The 16,016-nt window shown below is 49.7% G+C and overlaps 1 protein-coding gene across 2 annotated transcripts; it reads right to left on the bottom strand.

Moving 5' to 3' along the window:
- Positions 1 to 1,153: 1,153 nt before the first annotated feature.
- Positions 1,154 to 14,964, bottom strand: selenbp1 (selenium binding protein 1). Of its 2 annotated transcripts, XM_075466424.1 has the most exons (13): positions 14,899 to 14,964; positions 10,316 to 10,369; positions 8,262 to 8,374; positions 7,985 to 8,170; positions 5,753 to 5,873; positions 5,462 to 5,644; positions 4,708 to 4,889; positions 4,419 to 4,497; positions 3,099 to 3,220; positions 2,921 to 3,013; positions 1,922 to 2,040; positions 1,652 to 1,832; positions 1,154 to 1,581 (listed from the first exon to the last, which is right to left on the bottom strand). In XM_075466424.1, the coding sequence occupies exons 1-12, from the start codon at positions 14,900 to 14,902 to the stop codon at positions 1,670 to 1,672; spliced, it is 1,419 nt and encodes a 472-aa protein (XP_075322539.1). In that variant the 5' UTR covers positions 14,903 to 14,964; the 3' UTR covers positions 1,154 to 1,581; positions 1,652 to 1,669. The 2 variants fall into 2 exon arrangements, with proteins under 2 accessions (XP_075322539.1, XP_075322538.1); XM_075466423.1 differs by having other exon boundaries at positions 1,154 to 1,832.
- Positions 14,965 to 16,016: the final 1,052 nt, after the last annotated feature.

The following is a 16,016-nucleotide window of genomic DNA, read 5'->3' as shown; positions in this document are numbered from 1 at the left end:
GTAATATTTTTACATTACATTTTATGTGCCGACAGTTGTCACAGCATCATTTTCTTGGCTCAGTGAGTTACACTCTGCTCTGCGGTGCTCTGTTCTAGTTCCTTCTGCTCTCGTTTGGTGTGCTCTGCTTTGTCCACCTTTCACAGCGCTAATGGGAGCTCAGCTCTCCAAATTGTATTATTACAAAATTAATCAGGAAAGCCCACAGCTGCAAATATGCAACATTGCCTAAAATGATCAAAAAAAGCCCAATTCCAAAAATATTGGTTTATTCCACCCAAAAAGATGCAAGAAGAGCCAAAATGTTTTTTTTCAATGATTATTCATATGCTGGGTGCTACAAGGTTAAGAGTTTATTGTTTAATCTTGTTTTTTGTTAACAAGACACTAACCGTAAAAGATTTGTTAACGTATGTAAAACACAGGTATGGGTCAGTTTTTATTTAAAATTTAAATTTATTATCTGAAAACTTGGCATATCTCAGCATGGTGTGCAGTGTGTCCTTAAAACATTTGAGGAAACTGGACAAGTGGAGGACAGAAGAAGAAGTGTCAGGCCTAAAGAACTATCTACAGGTTTATGTTCATGTTGGAACATGTTTCAGTGAATCTCTGCAGCTGTTACCATGGAAACATCTGCAGATATTCACTTTAAAGCTGCTCAGAACTGAACTAACTCTGGTTCTGCCTCAGATTCTGGGTTTATGTTCATGTTGGAACATGTTTCAGTGACTCTCTGCAGCTGTTACCATGGAAACATCTGCAGATATTCACCTTAAAGCTGCTCAGAACTGAACTAACTCTGGTTCTGCCTCAGATTCTGGGTTTATGTTCATGTTGGAACATGTTTCAGTGAATCTCTGCAGCTGTTACCATGGAAACATCTGCAGATATTCACTTTAAAGCTGCTCAGAACTGAACTAACTCTGGTTCTGCCTCAGATTCTGGGTTTATGTTCATGTTGGAACATGTTTCAGTGAATCTCTGCAGCTGTTACCATGGAAACATCTGCAGATATTCACTTTAAAGCTGCTCAGAACTGAACTAACTCTGGTTCTGACTCAGATTTAAACATGTTTCAGTGAATCTCTGCAGCTGTGAGTGTGACTGTTCTTCAGATGATCTCAGTCTGACGGAAATGATTAGACATAACTGAGTTTTCTGCAAACATTTATTGTAAGTTCATCAAGTGGAATTTATCTTTCTTCATATTTGTAGGATCAACAGCAGCAGCTGTCTGTTTCCATGTGAAACATCTTATAAGCTACAGATAAGACACACAACAGGTCAGTCAGTGTTAGTTCCTGCTGCCTGGACTCAGATCAGAAATTGACTGACAGAAAAATAATCAGCACATTATGATATGATCGATTCCTCGTGGAATGTGGCCAGAAGCAGATATTCTGTGATTAAATCTTTTTTTTTTTTTTTTTTTTAAACAGCTGCAGGTTCTATTAAACATCTCAGATGTTTGGTTCTGCTGAACCTGGTTCTGTTTCAGCGCTGAAGCAGCAGATCCGGTTCGGCTGGTGGCAGCAGGTGTTCACAGCCAGATGTTCACAGCCAGATGTTCACAGCCAGGTGTTCACAGCCAGATGTTCACAGCCAGATGTTCACAGCCAGATGTTCACAGCCAGGTGTTCACAGCCAGGTGTTCACAGCCAGATGTTCACAGCCAGATGTCGGAGGTGCAGTCTCCTCCCGGGTACCGTAGCTCATGGGCCAGAGCCGGCCCGTCGGGCTCCTTACCGAAGTCCACCAGGAAGTCCTCGTTCAGGGTGAGACCGCCGCGGTCAGAGTCCACGTCGATCTGCATCATCACCGAACCTTCCCTGAGGACACACAGCAGCCCGTTTACTGCACCCACAGAGGAACAAAGAGCCCGGAACCCATCCGGGTTCTGCTGCCTTCTGGTCAGTACCTGATCATGTCCGGGTAGAACTGTTTGTCCCAGCCGCTGAACAGAGACGTCGTCACGTAAAGCCTCCGACCGTCAAGACTGAGCTGCAGCATCTGAGGGCCTCCAGGGAGACGCTTCCCCTGGTGGGAGACAGGTGAGAGACAGGTGGACAGGGGTCTCTGTGTTACCTGTACGATAAGGGGCGGGGTCTCTGTGTTACCTGTACGATAAGGGGCGGGGTCTCTGTGTTACCTGTACGATAAGGGGCGTGGTCTCTGTGTTACCTGTACGATAAGGGGCGGGGTCTCTGTGTTACCTGTACGATAAGGGGCGCGGTCTCTGTGTTACCTGTACGATAAGGGGCGCGGTCTCTGTGTTACCTGTACGATAAGGGGCGGGGTCTCTGTGTTACCTGTACGATAAGGGGCGTGGTCTCTGTGTTACCTGTACGATAAGGGGCGGGGTCTCTGTGTTACCTGTACGATAAGGGGCGGGGTCTCTGTGTTACCTGTACGATAAGGGGCGCGGTCTCTGTGTTACCTGTACGATAAGGGGCGGGGTCTCTGTGTTACCTGTACGATAAGGGGCGGGGTCTCTGTGTTACCTGTACGATAAGGGGCGTGGTCTCTGTGTTACCTGTACGATAAGGGGCGGGGTCTCTGTGTTACCTGTACGATAAGGGGCGCGGTCTCTGTGTTACCTGTACGATAAGGGGCGGGGTCTCTGTGTTACCTGTACGATAAGGGGCGGGGTCTCTGTGTTACCTGTACGATAAGGGGCGTGGTCTCTGTGTTACCTGTACGATAAGGGGCGGGGTCTCTGTGTTACCTGTACGATAAGGGGCGCGGTCTCTGTGTTACCTGTACGATAAGGGGCGGGGTCTCTGTGTTACCTGTACGATAAGGGGCGGGGTCTCTGTGTTACCTGTACGATAAGGGGCGTGGTCTCTGTGTTACCTGTACGATAAGGGGCGCGGTCTCTGTGTTACCTGTACGATAAGGGGCGGGGTCTCTGTGTTACCTGTACGATGCGGGGCGGCGGCTGCTCCTGCTTCTCGGGGTCTTCGATGACTCGGACGGGACCATCACTGACGATGCATCCTCCCAGGAACACCTGGAACACACACACAGCTGAGCTTTCTTCCTCTGAGGCCTCACCTGTTCAACATCAGCACCACACAGGTGTCACAACATCACACCTGGCCGGCCAAACGGGGATTTCTGCGATCTGTGATGTCATACTGTCTGATGTCACCGTGCAGCCAGTTACTGAAGTAGAGAAAACGGTCGTCCAATGAGATCAGGATGTCTGTGATGAGACCTGCAGGGACAGGTGAACAGTCGGACGGGTGAACAGTCGGACGGGTGAACAGTCAGAGGGGTGAACAGTCAGACGGGTGAACAGTCGGACAGGTGAACAGACATGTGAACAGTCGGACGGGTGAACACTCGGACGGGTGAACAGTCAGGTGAACAGACAGGTGAACAGTCAGACGGGTGAACAGTCGGACGGGTGAACAGTCGGACGGGTGAACAGTCGGACGGGTGAACAGTCGGACGGGTGAACAGTCGGACCGGTGAACAGTCGGACCGGTGAACAGTCGGACCGGTGAACAGTCGGACCGGTGAACAGTCGGACCGGTGAACAGTCGGACCGGTGAACAGTCGGACAGGTGAACGGACGGGTGAACAGTCGGACGGGTGAACAGTCGGACGGGTGAACAGTCGGGCCGGTGAACAGTCGGACCGGTGAACAGTCGGACGGGTGAACAGTCGGACAGGTGAACAGTCGGACAGGTGAACAGTCGGACAGGTGAACAGTCAGCTGAACAGTCGGACGGGTGAACAGTCGGACAGGTGAACAGTCGGACAGGTGAACAGTCGGACAGGTGAACAGTCAGCTGAACAGTCGGACGGGTGAACAGTCGGACGGGTGAACAGTTGGACGGGTGAACAGTCGGACGGGTGAACAGTCGGACGGGTGAACAGTCAGACAGGTGAACGGACGGGTGAACAGTCGGACGGGTGAACAGTCGGACCGGTGAACAGTCGGACCGGTGAACAGTCGGACGGGTGAACAGTCGGACCGGTGAACAGTCGGACAGGTGAACAGTCGGACAGGTGAACAGTCATCTGAACAGTCGGACGGGTGAACAGTCGGACAGGTGAACAGTCGGACGGGTGAACAGTCGGACGGGTGAACAGTCGGACGGGTGAACAGTCGGACGGGTGAACAGTCGGACCGGTGAACAGTCGGACAGGTGAACAGTCGGACAGGTGAACAGTCAGCTGAACAGTCGGACGGGTGAACAGTCGGACAGGTGAACAGTCAGCTGAACAGTCGGACAGGTGAACAGTCAGCTGAACAGTCGGACGGGTGAACAGACAGGTGAACAGTCGGACGGGTGAACAGTCGGACGGGTGAACAGTCGGACGGGTGAACAGTCGGACGGGTGAACAGTCGGACGGGTGAACAGTCGGACAGGTGAACAGTCGGACAGGTAAATGATCTGACTCACTTGGCATCAGAGGCATCATCCATCCCTCCACCTTCTTACTGGGAACACTGATGACTTTCTCTGTAGCCCAGTCGCCTTTCTGAGGTCCAAAGAGAAGCTAAATGTTAACATCATCATGCTAAAGATGCTAACAGCACTGACAGTGCTAACATTGCTAACAATGCTAACATGGCTAACATGCAGATGTTCAACAGTTACTTCGTTCACCATGAGAGTGGTTACACAGACTAATGTTCTGTATCCAGAACTAAACTCAGAGCTGAGACCATCATCACCCTCTGGTACTGACTTGGGTTTTGTAGAACCTGAAGACATTTCCCTGCAGAGCACATCCTACATAGCCCTCTTTGGCATCTGGGTCGTGGAGGAATCTGACCTCCAGAGGAATGGCACCGTCTTCTCCCAGATCCAGGGTCTGCAGCTTCCTGTGGGTGGTCCAGTCCCAAACATGCAGGGCGGTTCCGTAGTGACCTGGAACATAGAACAGTGGACCAGTACAGGAGAGTTAATGGTTCTCAGGGGAAGGATACTGTGATCAGAACCAAGAACCTAAAGGGATTCTGCTGGCAGTGGAGTCTGGGTCCAGAAAAGCCTAAAACCCAACGGGAGTCTCACTGGGAAGAAGAAGAAGTCCAAACAGACCTATTGGGATGAGGAACACCTCAGCTGTCTACCTGAGTAGTTCTGGAACAGGAACCTAAATTTAATGGTGGTGGCTGAGTCTCACTGGGATATAGCGGCCTTCTTCAAATCTGTCAGTTTCACAACAATTATGCTAAACTACCCTAACATTGACTGAAATGAGTTCATTATTCTGTACCTGTTATTAGAACTGGAACCCTGTGGAACACCCTGTTTAGGATCTAGAACCCAGAACTGGAACCCTGTGGAACACCCCGTTTAGGATATAGAACCCAGAACTGGAACCCTGTGGAACACCCCGTTTAGGATCTAGAACCCAGAACTGGAACCCTGTGGAACACCCTGATAAGGATCTAGAACCCAGCAGCTTACTGGATCTCTGCGGTTCTACCCAGTCTTACCTTCTTCCACGTGAGCCGGATTGAATCCCCCGGCCAGAGCTTTGGGCGCCCCCCACTCGGTGCTGATCATCACATTGTGACGGGGCTGGTACCAGAAGTCGTAGCCAAAAGGCGCCGCCTCACCGGGATGCTCCCAGTTACCGATCACCTCGAACGTCTCCCCGTCCAGCAGAGCAAAGCCACCTGCAACAGAAACCCAGAGTGTCCACCAGAGGCCGCCACAGCAGAACGTTGGGTTCTCAGGGTTCCTCTTTCGGTTCCTCGTGATGTCAGCACAGCTGCAGGTCTTACCTTTGCCGTCACCTGAAGGGTCCCCCATGCAGCTGATCATGATCTGACCGCTGCCGAGGCAGTGGCTGGTGTGAGGGTTCCCCAGGCCACACTTCCAGAACAGATCCACGGGCTCCACCATCTGAACCCACAGCAACAGCATCAGAAAAACATGTTTTCATTCGTCTTAACCCCTTAACGCCTATTGTCGCATATATGCTACAAACCGTTTGACTCAATCAACCAGCTGAGATAGCATCTTTATTCCCCCAATGCCAGTTAGTCCATATTCACTACGTACCTAGGAACCTTTATATAAATAAATATGTCAAAACAAAAAGGGTGAATAAAAAACATTGTTTTTTCACTGTTATATTACTGTGTTGTTGTTATCTTATTATTGACCATTATGCCTGGTGTTGCAAATAAGCAACATACCAAAATTTGTATTTATTTTTTGTGCAAAAGTGAAATTAATAATCTCAGCATTATTTACCATCTACTTAAAGGCTAAAACACACAAAACATTTTTTTTATATACAGCTATATAAATTCAGGCGTTAAGGAGTTAAGTTCATCTTAAGTTGATCAAACCCAGTCTAAGGGGGGTTCTGCCTGCATCTAACCCTCACAGCTGGACCAGAACCTGGAGGCCTCCCCCCCTGGCTGAAGCCCCCTGGTTTCCAGCAGCAGAGCTTCAGACTGGGAGGTGCTAGCTTCACTCCCAGCTGAAACTCACCCAGGCTCGCTGGAGGAGAACCAGCTTCCTGCCATAAGAGGACAGAACTTTTCCTGACCCTTGCAAAGCTAATATTTATTATTTGGAGAGGTTCTGGCCCAGCAGGGCTCTCCACACAATGCTTCTGTCAGATGTTTATCAGACTCTCCGACGCCAGCAGCATGTGAAACGTCTTTAAAACGTCTTTTTAACGGCGGCTGTGGGAGCTGCTCAGCCTGAACTCGGCATGAACCCGTCCTCCTCCATCATTGTTTCAGCGTTGCTTCACTTTTCTGGCGCTCTGACAGAAGACGTCTCTCTGCACAGCTGCTGGAAGTCCGTCTCTGTGTGGGCTCAACCAAATATCTGAATATCTGTGGAGCTGCAGAGAGCTGTAAGATGCTTCTTCGTCTCGTGGCCCTCAGATGGGGCCTAAAGGCTGATTTATGGTTGCCTATGGAGACCCTCTCCGTCAACGGAGACCCTCCCGGAGACGCTCTCCGTCTCTTGCGTGCATCGGGCAACATTCCTATCTATCCTTCGGGGAGACGGAGACTCGCGGAGACCCCAAGGGTTGTGATTGGTCGGCTAACAACATCATTTCCAGAATCCCTTTTCTGGTTTAGCTCCTTCCTCTCAGAACAACAACGCTGCCATTTTTGAAAGAGTTTACTGTGTGCCGGTCAACATTTGGTCACCAACAAAATGGCAAAAACACCAACAAGCTCCAACTCCAACAACAGCCTTTCTCTCTCGGTCGCCATCGTTCACTGTGAGGAGGAACGGAGCCGGAAGGTGAACCACCAATCAACCACTTTCACCATAGACGTAAGAGATTAGGTCGTCTAACGTAGCGCCGCCTGCTGATCGGGAGGGGAACTGCCTCGGGTATCCGACAGCCCGACGGAGAACTTCGAAAGGACGGACTACGGAGTCGGCTTGAGGGATAGCGACGGAGAAGCATACTGAGGCCTTAACCCTAACCCTAACCCTAACCAAGCCCAACCCTAACCCTAACCCTAACCAAGCCCAACCCTAACCAACCCTAACCCAACCCCTACCCTAACCCCTACCCTAACCCAACCCCTACCCTAACCCAACACCTAACCCAACCCTAACCCAACCCTAACCCTAACCCTAACCCAACCCTAACCCAACCCTAACCCTAACCCTAACCCAACCCCTACCCTAACCCCTACCCTAACCCAACCCCTACCCTAACCCAACACCTAACCCAACCCTAACCCAACCCTAACCCTAACCCTAACCCAACCCTAACCCAACCCCTAACCCAACCCTAACCCAACCCTAACCCTAACCCTAACCCAACCCAACACCTAACCCAACCCCTACCCTAACCCAAACCCTAACCCTAACCCAACCCCTACCCTAACCCTAACAGATCCCACCTGAAGGAGGTTAAACCATCAGCTCTACATGTTGCTGCAGCGCATGTGATGGTCGGGGCCTCTGTGGGGCCTCAGGGTCTGATTGGCTGAGAGCTCTGAGAACTATTTTGGACTCCAGCATCAGACCTTGTGTATTTTGGGCGCTTTGGGATTCGTCCCGACGTCGATCACGTAGATCCTGGAGGAGATCAGCGACGGCAGGATCAGGCGGTCTCGGCTCTTGGAGGCGTCGCCGAAGCAGCTGCTGCAGGCGTTCCAGCCCGAGTGATGGAGCTCATCCCGGAGGTTCGGCATGGGCAGCCGGTGGATCACCTGCAGAGGGAGAGGACGGACTCAGGGAACTGCAGACACCGAGCAGAACCAGGTGCCGGGCCGGGCCTACCGAACCAGGTGCCGGGCCTACCTGGCAGTAGCTGGAGGACTTGGGGTTGACGTCCACGGTGGCCAGGTAATCCGGCTTCTGGATGCCAGTGCTGCGGTAGATGCAGGGCAGGTAGACAATCTCCTCCCGAGGACCTGCACCCAGAAAACGGCAGACAGGGGGAGTTACCTGCTGAGGACACCGGGGCTGTGTTCCAAACCGCCTGCTTCTCCCACTAACTTTAACTTTTTTTTAAGTTCCCAGATGCATACTAGATTCTCCTAAATGTTGAGTATGCATCATGAGGTTACTACTCATACTCAAACTACCCAAGATGCAACGTAACGTGACGTCGCCGATCGTCATTTCCTGTCAAAACGGCAGTTTCAAGCTAGCTACAACGAGGGTAGGTTCACTTCCTGTTTTCAAAACAAAAGCACCAATTGAATGGTAATGGCTTTCCCTATGATAAAAGGCAACGGGTATTTTATTTTGTGAAAATAACCGGAAGTGCGTTAGCTCACTGCGGCTAGCTTTAGTAGCGCCGAATTCGTGGGAACAATATTGTAAACAGCCGGTATTTTGTCAGGTTTTCAACATGTTGGGGATCTAAACGACTACTTTCGGTCACGCCCATGGACTCTCGTTTTTAGTTTCATGTTTTAGTTTATGTTTTTGTTTTCAGTCCATGTTTAGTTTAGTCATGTCTTAGTTTCCCTGCACTCTGTTTATTAGTTCCCTCACTTCACCTGTGTTTTTTCCCTCAGCTGCACTCACTCTCACTCCCTATTTAGTTTCCAGTCTCCCCTCTCAGTTTGCCGGATCTTTGTTTGCCATCCATGCATGACTCCTGCTTACTCCATGTTCCTTGATTTCACAAAGCTTAGTATTTATTTATTCAATGCCATGAAAGTCTTTTGTTTATTTTTCCCAGTTATGTTTTTTGAATCCGGCTCAGCTGCGCTTTTGGTTTGAACTTTGTTTTGTTTGTTAAATAAATTCAGTTTTCCTTTAAAGTCCGCATCCGTGTCCTCCATCCTCACCCAACCTGACACTTTCTCACCTGAAAATGTTTCAAATGTTGCTAAAGTTTACAGAGTTTAGAGCTTAAGGGAAATCAGCTTCAGGCCGGCTGATTTCAGCTCTGGCAGGAGCCAAATGCATTGTGGGTAAACGCTCTGCATACTGTCTGATCGATGAGTATGTAGTATGCAGTATGCAGTATGTAGTATGCAGTATGCAGTATGTAGTATGTAGTATGCAGTATGTAGTATGCAGTATGTAGTATGCAGTATGTAGTATGTAGTATGCAGTATGCAGTATGCAGTATGTAGTATGCAGTATGCAGTATGTAGTATGTAGTATGCAGTATGTAGTATGTAGTATGCAGTATGTAGTATGCAGTATGCAGTATGTAGTATGTAGTATGTAGTATGCAGTATGCAGTATGCAGTATGTAGTATGCAGTATGCAGTATGTAGTATGCAGTATGTAGTATGTAGTATGCAGTATGTAGTATGCAGTATGCAGTATGTAGTATGCAGTATGTAGTATGTAGTATGCAGTATGTAGTATGCAGTATGTAGTATGCAGTATGCAGTATGTAGTAGGCGGTTATGAACACAGCCCTGGACAGGTGAGCGCTCCTCACAGCCAATCAGATTAGAGACACGTGTCATTTACAAACAGAGCCGTTGACCTTGTGTCCTGATTATAAACCAGCAGGTTTATATAAATCTGAGGTTCCGTCTGCCTGGAACCATTCGTCATGTTTGATTTTATTGTGAAATTCTCAGTTTCAGGTTCACTTCCTGTTTTATTTTGAAACATGTCTGTTCCCCAGAGCTGAATAAGGTCAGCTGGACCTCTCATCTGAAAGGTTCTTCAGTTCTGAACCGGTTGGTGGAGTATGAGTCCAGCTGGCCTGATTCGGCTCTGAGGGTCACATGACCTGTTGGCTGCCTCCTGTTGTTGTGGACACAACAGATAACAACTTTATCCTCCCAGGATAAAGTTTATCTGACCTCTGAAAGGATCTGATGATCTGCTGAAGTAAAAACTCTTCCATCACCGACACACACGGCTGCTCGTCTCACCCTTCATGGCGTCCAGCGGGCTGCGGTACCCCGGTCCACATCCTGAACATTTGGCTGAAACAACAAGAACAGGTACAGAAAAACATTTTAGAGTGAATTCAGTCTGTATTTAACAGGCAGAGCCTTCAGTTATCAGGCCCCTCTCTGTGGAACCAGCTGCCAGTTTGGGAGGCAGAGCCTTCAGTTATCAGGCCCCTCTCTGTGGAACCAGCTGCCAGTTTGGGAGGCAGAGCCTTCAGTTATCAGGCCCCTCTCTGTGGAACCAGCTGCCAGTTTGGGAGGCAGAGCCTTCAGTTATCAGGCCCCTCTCTGTGGAACCAGCTGCCAGTTTGGGAGGCAGAGCCTTCAGTTATCAGGCCCCTCTCTGAGGAACCAGCTGCCAGTTTGGGAGGCAGAGCCTTCAGTTATCAGGCCCCTCTCTGTGGAACCAGCTGCCAGTTTGGGAGGCAGAGCCTTCAGTTATCAGGCCCCTCTCTGAGGTGTGACATCATTGTTGTCATTAACTTGTTTCTCTCTCTCAGCAGGTGTCTCTGGCCTGGTGTTACGCTGCTTGTTGTCCCCTCTTTCCTGTCCTCTCAGCTGGTCCAGGCAGATGGTTCCTGGTTCTGGTTCTGATGGAGGTTTCTTCCTGTTCAAAGGGAGTTTTTCTCCCCACAGTCGCCTCGTGCAGCTCAGGACGGGGATTGGATCAGAGAGAACTTTCCGTCTGTTCACTGAACTCAAACTGTCGTGTTTTCATGCTTTCTGCCTTAAGATGAAACATTAATGACATTATGAAGATATTTTTAACTGTGTTAAGAGTGTAGAGTTTAATGTAGGTAATGTACCTTTTAATGAAAATGTGATTATTAGATCTGATGAGGTGCAATATGCCATTGAGAAACTGTCTATGAACAAAGCCTGTGGGCTTGATCAGGTAACAGCTGAGCATCTAAAACATGCCTGTCGGAGGCTACCAATCCTGCTTTCAATGTGTTTTACTGGTCTTTTAATGCATGGAATACTACCTGAAACGATGATGTCAGTTTTGCTAGTGCCAGTGATTAAAGACAAAACAGGCAATATTTCCAGCATAGATAATTACCGGCCGATTGCTCTGGCTAGCATTATTTCTAAGGTGGTAGAGATGATTATTTTAGTTAGGCTCAGTGATTATGTTGAAACCACAGACAACCAGTTTGGCTCTAAGAGCAAACTTGGAACTGACCAGTGTATCTATGCTCTCAAAGAAATCATAAACAAGTACAGAAGACATAGTTCTACTGTTTTTCTGTGCTTTCTAGATGCTTCTAAGGCCTTTGACAGAATAAACCATGGGAAATTATATCGCAAACTTCAACAGCGAGGTACACCATCCTACCTGATTAGGATCCTGCAATTCTGGTATATCAATCAAACCATGCAAATAAGATGGGGTGGTAGTATATCTACACCCTTCTATGTAACTAATGGGGTGAGACAGGGTGGTATTCTATCCCGGTTTTATTCAATGTATATATGGATGATCTATCCAAAAATCTTAAGCAGTGTAAAACTGGGTGTATGGTGGGTGACAGGATAATTAATCATCTCATTTATGCTGATGACCTGGTTATTATGTCCCCATATAGTGCTGGGCTACAGCAATTGCTTAATGTGTGCTCCAGATATGGACTTTTATTTGACATCAAGTTCAATCATAAAAAAAAGTGTAATTGTTATTGTAAGAACTAAGGAGGACCAAAAACAAAACTTTCCCTTCTTTTCTTTATCAAACGGCTCCCTTGATGTAGTGAGTAAAGTGCGGTATCTGGGTCACATCATCACTGATGACCTGTGTGATGATGAAGATATCCAGCGTCAGTGTCGTAAATTGTATGCACAAGCTAATATGTTGGCACGCAGGTTCCATATGTGCACAGATGAAGTTAAGGTCAATCTCTTCAGAGCCTACTGCACTCCTTTTTACACAGCAAACCCATGGTGTAAATACATGCAGGTAAGCTGAAGAAGCTGCAGGTGGCATATAATGATGCCTTTAGGATTTTTCTGAAGCTACCAAGATGGACAAGTGCTAGCACTTTATTTGTAAATTTTAACGTCCCCACTGTTCATGCTCTGCTGAGGAACTTTCTGTATGCATTTATGGGTAGACTTGTTGGGTCCAGCAATGCCATTTTATCTTTACTTTGTGATACCAGGCAGAGTGATACGAGATACTTCTCTGAAATGTGGAAGCACTGGTATAGATGTCTGGATGTGTTTGTGTTGTACTGTCTGTTTTATGTGTTGTATGTGTTTTTTATGGAACATTGAGTCCGCAATAAAAGTTTTCAATTCAGTTAATGTAATTATTTATGACTGTGTGATGTTTGTGTCCCATAACGTGACCCCACCTGCACCTGTTGATGCAAACACTGTTCACCAAATTAAAAGAAGAAATAAAGTTAAACATGGACCACAGCAAAAATCTAAATGATGTTTAATTTCAGCAGAATTTATTAAATCTGATAAATTCAGACTGAGGTTCATCTTTGGCCCTCAGGGACCACCAGGTGTGACTCAACCAACCGACTGCTCACAGCCTGAAAAGGTTCACATCAGACCAGCAACAGGAGAACTCACAATGAAGGGCTCTGAACCGATGGAACTCTGCCAAGAAGCGTTATGTAACCCCCCCACCACACAAACACAGCCTTTTAAAGGTGCAGGTTGGTGTTTTTCTGCTGATCACAGCTGCAAAAATCAATGAGAATTAATAACCAATCAGTCACCTGTTGAGTCCAATTTAAAAAGACATTAATCAGCAGATTAATCAATACTGGAACTGATCATCAGTTTGTTGTGTTTCCTGTTTTATATTTTTAAACCTGCTGCGATCTCAAACTGAAGACTCTGTTTTCAAACCGTCTTTAAACACGCCGACATGTCTGAGAGCCTGATTATTGATTAGCTGCTCACAAGTTATAGTTTGACTCGTGACATCATAAACCAACAAGCACCGGTCTGAACCATAAAACAGCCCGCCAAAACCAGCCCAAGAAGACGAAGGGTGACGGTTCCAACGCAGCGTGATCAGGTGCAGCTGCTGCAGAGGTTAGACCTGAAAACATGACATGCTGCAGCCTTATCAGCCCCTCCTGAGCATGGGCAGCTCAGCTGGAAACAGAACTAAGGTCACCACCAGGCTGCCCACCAGACTCCATGAAGAAATCCTCAAATTTAAGCAGCTGCAGCCTTATCAGCCCCTCCTGAGCATGGGCAGCTCAGCTGGAAACAGAACTAAGGTCACCACCAGGCTGCCCACCAGACTCCATGAAGAAATCCTCAAATTTAAGCAGCTGCAGCCTTATCAGCCCCTCCTGAGCATGAGCAGCTCAGCTGGAAACAGAACTAAGGTCACCAACAGGCTGCCCACCAGACTCCATGAAAAAATCCTCAAATTTAAGCAGCTGCAGCCTTATCAGCCCCTCCTGAGCATGGGCAGCTCAGCTGGAAACAGAACTAAGGTCACCACCAGGCTGCCCACCAGACTCCATGAAGAAATCCTCAAATTTAAGCAGCTGCAGCCTTATCGGCCCCTCCTGAGCATGGGCAGCTCAGCTGGAAACAGAACTAAGGTCACCACCAGACTCCATGAAAAAATCCTCAAATTTAAGCAGCTGCAGCCTTATCAGCCCCTCCTGAGCATGGGCAGCTCAGCTGGAAATAGAACTAAGGTCACCACCAGACTCCATGAAAAAATCCTCAAATTTAAGCAGCTGCAGCCTTATCAGCCCCTCCTGAGCATGGGCAGCTCAGCTGGAAACAGAACTAAGGTCACCACCAGGCTGCCCACCAGACTCCATGAAGAAATCCTCAAATTTAAGCAGCTGCAGCCTTATCGGCCCCTCCTGAGCATGGGCAGCTCAGCTGGAAACAGAACTAAGGTCACCACCAGACTCCATGAAAAAATCCTCAAATTTAAGCAGCTGCAGCCTTATCAGCCCCTCCTGAGCATGGGCAGCTCAGCTGGAAATAGAACTAAGGTCACCACCAGACTCCATGAAAAAATCCTCAAATTTAAGCAGCTGCAGCCTTATCAGCCCCTCCTGAGCATGGGCAGCTCAGCTGGAAATAGAACTAAGGTCACCACCAGACTCCATGAAAAAATCCTCAAATTTAAGCAGCTGCAGCCTTATCAGCCCCTCCTGAGCATGGGCAGCTCAGCTGGAAACAGAACTAAGGTCACCACCAGGCTGCCCACCAGACTCCATGAAGAAATCCTCAAATTTAAGCAGCTGCAGCCTTATCGGCCCCTCCTGAGCATGGGCAGCTCAGCTGGAAACAGAACTAAGGTCACCACCAGACTCCATGAAAAAATCCTCAAATTTAAGCAGCTGCAGCCTTATCAGCCCCTCCTGAGCATGGGCAGCTCAGCTGGAAATAGAACTAAGGTCACCACCAGACTCCATGAAAAAATCCTTAAATTTAAGCAGCTGCAGCCTTATCAGCCCCTCCTGAGCATGGGCAGCTCAGCTGGAAATAGAACTAAGGTCACCACCAGGCTGCCCACCAGACTCCATGAAAAAAAGTCCACACAGAAGCTGCAGAAACAAACTCACCCATGTCTGAGCTCCTGTTCTGATCCGGCTGCTCTGAGGCTGCAGGTTTGAACTGTGTGAGGTTCAGTCCTCTGTGCAAACACTGGAGGGAACAGGCAGCCAATCAGAGAAGAGGGGCGGAGCCTGTTAACCCTGAAGCTCCCAAAGAGTTCTGCTGTGTTCACCTCAGCGGCCCCGAGAGGCTACAGGGGGCCCCGAGAGGCTACAGGGGGCCCAGAGAGGCTACAGGGGGCCCCGAGAGGCTACAGGGGGCCCAGAGAGGCTACAGGGGGCCCCGAGAGGCTACAGGGGGCCCAGAGAGGCTACAGGGGGCCCAGAGAGGCTACAGGGGGCCAGAGAGGCTACAGGAGGCCCCGAGAGGCTACAGGGGGCCCAGAGAGGCTACAGGGGGCCCCGAGAGGCTGCAGGGGGCCCCGAGAGGCTACAGGGGGCCCCGAGAGGCTGCAGGGGGCCCCGAGAGGCTACAGGGGGCCCAGAGAGGCTACAGGGGGCCCAGAGAGGCTACAGGGGGCCCCGAGAGGCTACAGGAGGCCCCGAGAGGCTACAGGGGGCCCAGAGAGGCTACAGGGGGCCCCGAGAGGCTACAGGGGGCCCCGAGAGGCTACAGGGGGCCCAGAGAGGCTACAGGAGGCCCCGAGAGGCTACAGGGGGCCCCGAGAGGCTACAGGGGGCCCAGAGAGGCTACAGGAGGCCCCGAGAGGCTACAGGGGGCCCAGAGAGGCTACAGGAGGCCCCGAGAGGCTACAGGGGGCCCAGAGAGGCTACAGGGGGCCCCGAGAGGCTACAGGGGGCCCAGAGAGGCTACAGGGGGCCCCGAGAGGCTACAGGGGGCCCAGAGAGGCTACAGGGGGCCCCGAGAGGCTACAGGGGGCCCAGAGAGGCTACAGGAGGCCCCGAGAGGATACAGGGGGCCCCGAGAGGCTACAGGAGGCCCCGAGAGGCTACAGGGGGCCCAGAGAGGCTACAGGAGGCCCCGAGAGGCTACAGGAGGCCCAGAGAGGCTGCAGGGGGCCCAGAGAGGCTACAGGGGGCCCAGAGAGGCTACAGGAGGCCCCGAGAGGCCACAGGAGGCCCCGAGAGGCCGCAGGGGGCCCAGAGAGGCTACAGGGGGCCCCGAG

The sequence above is a fragment of the Odontesthes bonariensis genome, chromosome 5, assembly GCF_027942865.1.
Source record: "Odontesthes bonariensis isolate fOdoBon6 chromosome 5, fOdoBon6.hap1, whole genome shotgun sequence".
Taxonomy (NCBI): Eukaryota; Metazoa; Chordata; class Actinopteri; order Atheriniformes; family Atherinopsidae; genus Odontesthes; species Odontesthes bonariensis.
The sequence above is the reverse complement of the archived record's forward strand: the minus strand, read 5'-3'. Positions and strand labels throughout refer to the sequence as shown.